This window comes from Sinocyclocheilus grahami, unplaced genomic scaffold, assembly GCF_001515645.1.
Source record: "Sinocyclocheilus grahami isolate Dianchi unplaced genomic scaffold, SAMN03320097.WGS_v1.1 scaffold252.1, whole genome shotgun sequence".
NCBI lineage: Eukaryota > Metazoa > Chordata > Actinopteri > Cypriniformes > Cyprinidae > Sinocyclocheilus > Sinocyclocheilus grahami.
The window spans coordinates 1,177,087-1,183,895 of record NW_015505431.1 but is presented as its reverse complement, the minus strand read 5'-3'; the positions used below and the strand labels follow the sequence as shown (position 1 = coordinate 1,183,895).

The 6,809-nt window shown below is 38.6% G+C and overlaps 1 protein-coding gene across 1 annotated transcript in view; it reads left to right on the top strand.

The window, feature by feature from the left end:
• The first annotated feature begins 393 nt into the window (after window positions 1-393).
• Window positions 394-6,809, top strand: part of LOC107598546 (RING finger protein 150-like) — an 11,013-nt gene continuing 4,597 nt past the window's right edge. Inside the window, exons 1-4 of the mRNA XM_016289919.1 lie at window positions 394-1,046; window positions 5,565-5,815; window positions 5,919-5,990; window positions 6,473-6,555. Coding sequence (XP_016145405.1) covers window positions 593-1,046; window positions 5,565-5,815; window positions 5,919-5,990; window positions 6,473-6,555 — 860 coding nt within the window. The 5' untranslated portion in view covers window positions 394-592. The remainder of the gene's footprint in view (window positions 1,047-5,564; window positions 5,816-5,918; window positions 5,991-6,472; window positions 6,556-6,809) is intronic.

The window sequence follows — 6,809 nt, the reverse complement described above, 5'->3', positions numbered from 1 at the left end:
GTGCGTGTGTGTGCGTGTCTGTCTGTGCGTGTCTGTGTGTGTGTGTGCGTGCGTGTCTGTGTGTGTGTGTGTGTGTGTGTGTGTGTGTGTGAGAGTGTGTGTGTCTGTGTGTGTGTGTGAGTGTGTGTGTGTGTGTGTGTGTGTTTAGTAGTAGTAGTTCATAGTTCCACTGATCAGTGCACACGCCAACATTCTCCTTTCAATTAAACCGATTTACTTATTTATTTATTACGCTCTTTGAGTCCCTTATTGCTTAATATAGCATTGTATATTGTGATATTCTTCAACAACTGCATTTTTCCTCTACAGTCCATTTGTTTAACAATATCTGGCAACCTTCGCATCCGACACCGTCACAACAAGCGCAAATGCTGCTGGGTGACACGTCACGGTGGTGGACTGCATCTATAAGCCACTTTTAAAGGACGACGGTGATGGACAGGTAGATGTTTCGCTCTGACTGCGCTTTAATTGTGTTGTGGGGTTGCCAAGTGATGCCGTATTCAAGGATCGTAATCATATACTGAAAAATAGGCAGGATAAAGACGCTCCCCGGCGTGAAAACAGTTAGTTTGGCATCATCTCTGAAAACATGGCAATGTCCCTAACCCAAGCCTGCCGGAGTCTTGCCCTGTCTACATGGCTGCTGTCGTTTTGCTTCGTGCATTTGCTGTGTCTGGACTTCACAGTGGCAGAGAAGGAGGAATGGTACACTGCCTTTGTCAACATCACTTACCTGGATCCAGTCACATCTGAAATAAAGACAGACAAGAGTGAATGTGGCAGATATGGGGAGCACTCACCTAAAAGAGATGCCAGGGGCTTTGTGTTTATACCATCTCTTCTGCAGGACAGACAGGTGTGTGACAGTAACACTAAATTCCCCCTTCCCCATCCCAGCATCCCATGGATAGCACTGATAGCCATAGGAAACTGCACCTACAGGGAGAAGATCAGATATGCTGCTGCTCTCAATGCATCCGCTGTGGTTATTTTCAATGTGGGCTCCAGCAACTCCAATGAGACCATTACTATGCCACATCACGGTAAGATGAGATGCTTTTCTTGTGCATTTGCTCATTAATTGACCATTAAAGTTGTGCACTGTATTCCAAGTTTATAAACCCACTTTCACTGTATAATAAGTTGTTCCAAGCCTGTATGCATTTCTTTCTTCTTCTGAGCACAAAAGAAGATATTTAGAAGAATGTGAGTTCTTCATTGACTTGAGTTTTTTTTTTTTTTTCATACTATGCAAATAAATGGCTACCGGCACCTGTTTGGTTACCAGCATTCTTCAAAACATTGCCTTTTGTGTTCAACAGAAGAAGGAAATGCATACAGGTTTGGAACAACGTGAGGGTGAGCAAATTATGACAGAATTATCATTTTTGGGTCAACTATAAAGAAACTTGTATTGATGGTTATTTGGGTGAATAAAATAATGACCGAATTGCTTTTTGGATGAACTAATCCTTTAATGTATAACAAAGATATCACATCAATGCACCAACATGTGATTATGGCCAATGATCCATGTTGTGTGATTCAAGCTTGACCAGTTTGTTTGCACTATTAATAGTTAACATCTATGATGCACTGTATCCTGATGTGAAAAAACCCATTAAACTCTTGAGATTTGCATGGTCTATTTACATACTTTGCAAAGTATCAAGCCTCCTTTGCATCTTTGGATCAATATTTTCATATTGCATTATATTTCACACCAAAAAAATGTTGTTATACTTTACAATAAGGTTCCATTAGTTACTTTATTTATTTATTGCATTGCTTTTTAACATTGTTTTCACAACAATAAATGATATTGTTGTAATGCATAAAAAAGTAAAACTATCATGCTAAAAACAAGGCATATTATTGCACATTAATGACATTCCCAACATCTCACTTTCCTCCTGCACAGACTTTCCGAACATTTCCCAACCGTCCACTCTTCTCTTGACTCCACTATCTCATACTTGTATGATTCATATATTACAATAATCAAGATGTATTGGTCTACACATATATTTTCTGAGATTGTTGTCTTGACTAACTCTGAAGCAACTAAGGATTATGTTTATTACTTGAGTTGCGACATGATTACTCAATGCGTTTGCAGTCACTGCAGGTTACTTCATGCTCGTTTTGTGTTTTCTCAGCAATGGATGATTTTCACAAAAACATGTCCAGGTCACACTGCAACCCAAAATCATAAGGGAAAATTTGATTTTGTATAAAGAAAGTGAGGCTTTTTTGGGACATTTGTCTATTATTGTTATTGTTATCATCATGACAGTCAAGCTCATGTTCTCCCCAAACTCATTAAACATTAAAAACATTAAAAACTCATTAATACATTAAAGATATAGATGAGTTTGTTTCTTCATGGGAACAGATTTGGAGGAAGTTAGCATTCCATCAGCAACCAATGGATCCTCTGCAGTGAATGGGTGCCGTCAGTATGAGAGTCCAAACAGCTGATAAAAACATCACAATAATCCACAAGTAATTGAGACCACTCCAGACGATCATTGCTTCCGGAAAAATACGAGTTCTCTATGCATAATATTGCTTTCTCCATTAAAAAAGTTGTATCATTACTGTTTACAAGCTAAAGCGGTTTTCAACAAATATGTTGGTGGATTTTGATGTGAGGGAGTAACAGGGGATGGACTTTTTCACTGGAGGAAGCATTATTATGGATTACTCCTGGATTATTGTGATGTTTTTATCAGCTGTTTGCACTCTCATTCTGACGGCACCCATTCACTGCAGATCATCCACTGATGAGCAAGTGATGTAATGCTACATTTTCCAAAGAAACAAACTCATCTACATCTTGGATGCCCTGAGGGTGAGTGAATTTTCAGTTAATTTGCATTTGTGGGTGAACTATTCATTTTAAACTTTCTCAAACATCTTGTTTCGGTTTGGTAACATTAGTGGGGGTTGTTATATTGCTCAAACCATTTCAACCACAAGAATCTCTCTTGCATTTGCAGAACTCATGGTCAGGACATGCTGTTGTGTCTGATCCAAACAGCTGATAAAAACATCACAATAATCCACAAGTAATTGAGACCACTCCAGACGATCATTGCTTCCGGAAAAATACGAGTTCTCTATGCATAATATTGCTTTCTCCATTAAAAAAGTTGTATCATTACTGTTTACAAGCTAAAGCGGTTTTCAACAAATATGTTGGTGGATTTTGATGTGAGGGAGTAACAGGGGATGGACTTTTTCACTGGAGGAAGCATTATTATGGATTACTCCTGGATTATTGTGATGTTTTTATCAGCTGTTTGCACTCTCATTCTGACGGCACCCATTCACTGCAGATCATCCACTGATGAGCAAGTGATGTAATGCTACATTTTCCAAAGAAACAAACTCATCTACATCTTGGATGCCCTGAGGGTGAGTGAATTTTCAGTTAATTTGCATTTGTGGGTGAACTATTCATTTTAAACTTTCTCAAACATCTTGTTTCGGTTTGGTAACATTAGTGGGGGTTGTTATATTGCTCAAACCATTTCAACCACAAGAATCTCTCTTGCATTTGCAGAACTCATGGTCAGGACATGCTGTTGTGTCTGATCAAGAGTGCCTGTTGTTCTCTCTGTTTCTCTCACTTCCCCACCGCTTTCTTGTCTCTTGACCCTTTGTTTCATGAATTCTTTGTGGTTTTTGAGTTCTAGCAGTCAGACATTATCCAGACAGATTATTCTGCATATGATGGTTAAAGCTGCTGTGTTTTTTCCAATGTTACAGGGACAGTTCACCCATACATTTTTCTGTCATCATTTATTCATCACTACATGAGTCTTGTAAACTGTATTTTACCTTTGAAATAAGCAATGCTGGAAAATAGGCAGTAAAGTTCTCTCAAAATGAAATTATTCTGTTTATTGCTACACTGTAAAAAAAAAAAAAAAAAAAAAAAATTTTTACAGTAAAAAATACTGTAGCAACATTTGAGGTTTTAACTTACATTTACAGTTAAATACCGTAATTTCATTAGCTGATATAATGTTAATATATCAACCTATTGAAGTACTGAAATCTGTTTTGTACTTTTGTAATACACTCAGTACTTCAATAGTACACGATGAACTAAAGCCCATCACAAGCAGCTTTTAAATAATAACATATATATAGAAGGTGCACAGTGTCATTCACACAAACACTAAACACCATCATGGTAACGCACATGAAACTGAAATAATGCAATAAACATTCATTTAACAACATTAGGTGTTACACACAACCCTAATATACAAAACTGATAAGAAAAAACTAAGAAACACAGTTATTTCAACAAAAAAAATATCAAATTTGAAATGTAACTCAGGGAATTCTGGGAATGTCAATTTACGGTTATTCACTGTAAATTATACTGTTTTGAAGAATTTTGAGTTGTTGGTTCCCATTGACTTTCATAGTAGGGAAAGAAATACTGTGGAAGTCAATGGGTACCATCAACTTCTTCTGTGCTCAACGGAAGAGAGAAACTCATACAGATTGGAACAACTGGAGGGTGAGTAAATTATGACAGAATTTTCATTTTTGGGTGAACTGTCTTTAACCTCCCTATTTAGCCTCTAAAATGTTCATATGTTTATCATTTAAGGGTTGAAGTGGGTCAGAGTCTGAAACTGACTACATTCATGCATAGTTTTGATCTGCTGACCTGCTGCTGTCATGTTGTTATTGATGAAGCTCCAAAAGAGTGTTAACATTAACATTAATCACTGTATCCTGAACTAGGCAGCGCAGTAATTCATCTCTCAGATCCTGAGCTCAGCCAGTTCCTTGTTTGTAAATGGAGAGGGCTGGTGGTACTCGGCACTGGTCAAGTGCATTGTTCATAGTTTTATTTTTGGTTTCTTTGTTGACATTGAGTAATGGAAATGTGCCCGAGGAGGAACCAGAAATTGGCCTGGGCTTTTACAGTGTTGTTGTTGCTGTGGGAATCAGAGATCTGAAATGGTGCTGTTGTGGGAAACTCACTGTAAGTATGTCAGAGTTCATCCCATCTGAATGTGCTTGAATTCTTCAGCCCAGACGTAAGATGTTAATGTTTATTAATGCTTTAATCGAATGCACCATCTGGCTGCATTACAACTCAGTTCAGCTTGTGCTGATTTTGAGGATGAATTGACTGGCTTTCTCAGATGCGAAGCGGAAGTTTTAGGAAATACTCTTAATAACACAAAAAAAAGAGTTTTCTTTTATTCATTTATTCTGTTTCTTCATTTTCTGTGACTCAGTGAAGCAGAATCCAGCCAAATGAAGTATGTCTTGTTAATGGTATCAGTTTAAGGAAGGTACGTGACCAGCCTGTGTGTTTGTTCTCTGTATTTAGTTACATCAGCTTTGCAGATCTGTTCAGGAAATGCAAGCGAAGGCTTTTCTAGAGATCAAACGACTCGAGCAGAGTCTAGAGTAGAGCTTAGCTAGATTTGACACGGAATGACAGTGAACCGCTGACGGTTTGCTGGTGAAGTATGACATCTGCGTCAATCATTTGAGAATTGAACCCGTCATCATCGGTTTAGGTACCGGCGATGTGGTGGCGATCATGATCCCCGAGCCCAAAGGTCGTGAGATCATGGCCCTGCTGGAGAAGAACATAACCGTGACCATGCACATCACCATAGGCACACGCAACCTGCAGAAATACGTCAGCCGCACCTCCGTGGTGTTCGTCTCCATCTCCTTCATCGTCCTGATGATCATCTCTCTGGCCTGGCTGGTCTTCTACTACATCCAGCGCTTCCGCTACGCAAACACACGCGACCACAACCAGGTGCAGTACAGTCACGCTTGTATTTTACACAGCATGCATTAAGACAGCAAAGAAAAATCAGAAATCCGACATTTCAGTGCAGCATGCTTCTTGTCTTTTGCAGAGGCGATTGGGCGATGCTGCAAAAAAGGCCATAAGCAAGTTACAAGTGCGGACCATCAGGAAGGGTGACAAGGTTCGGTTCGTTGTGTGTTTTTTGGCAGATGTCTTGGTATTTGAGTTTTGTGAAATGTTTTAAGCAATTCACTCAAAGGAATAATGCCATAGTTCTAATGAAAAAGCATGCTGCTTCATATTTTTGTGTAAACTGTGATGCATTTTTTCGAATCCTTTAATGAAAAGAAAGTTACAAATAGCATTTATTTGAAATCGAAATATTTTGTAACATTCTAAATGTCTTTACCATCACATTTGATTTAATGTGTCCTTGCTGGATAAAAGTATTAATTTCTGACCTCAGTGTAAAATGGATTGTGTCACTTTTGAAGATAAACGATCGAAATGTGTGATATCATATCTGTAGTCTGACTGCTGTGTTTTATGGCTGTATGTTCCTGTCTGCTGCTTTAGCTCTAATGGAGATCTCATGGAAGTGTACACATACAGTCGCCCAGGTGTGGTTTCTCACAGCATTATTTATCGACCCGCTGTTTCTAGGAAACCGAGTGGGGCTTTGATAACTGCGCTGTGTGTATTGAAGACTACAAACCTAATGATGTTGTCAGGATACTGCCATGTCGGTAAGATTTCACACAAACATTACAAGACATCTGCAAAGTAGTTTGAAATGCCGAATTCTGATTCTCAGAGAACTAGAAGGCTTGAAACTGTAAGTAATTCATCATTAGTGAAGTTAGTGATGCTGTCGTGTATTGAAGTTCAACCTAAGACTATTGAACTAAATGAGCTCCTCCTCTAAAGCCAATCAGTTTTAATCTGTGAAAGTCAAACTTTAAATGTTTTTCCCAATAGTGCAGCATCAGTATGAAGCATT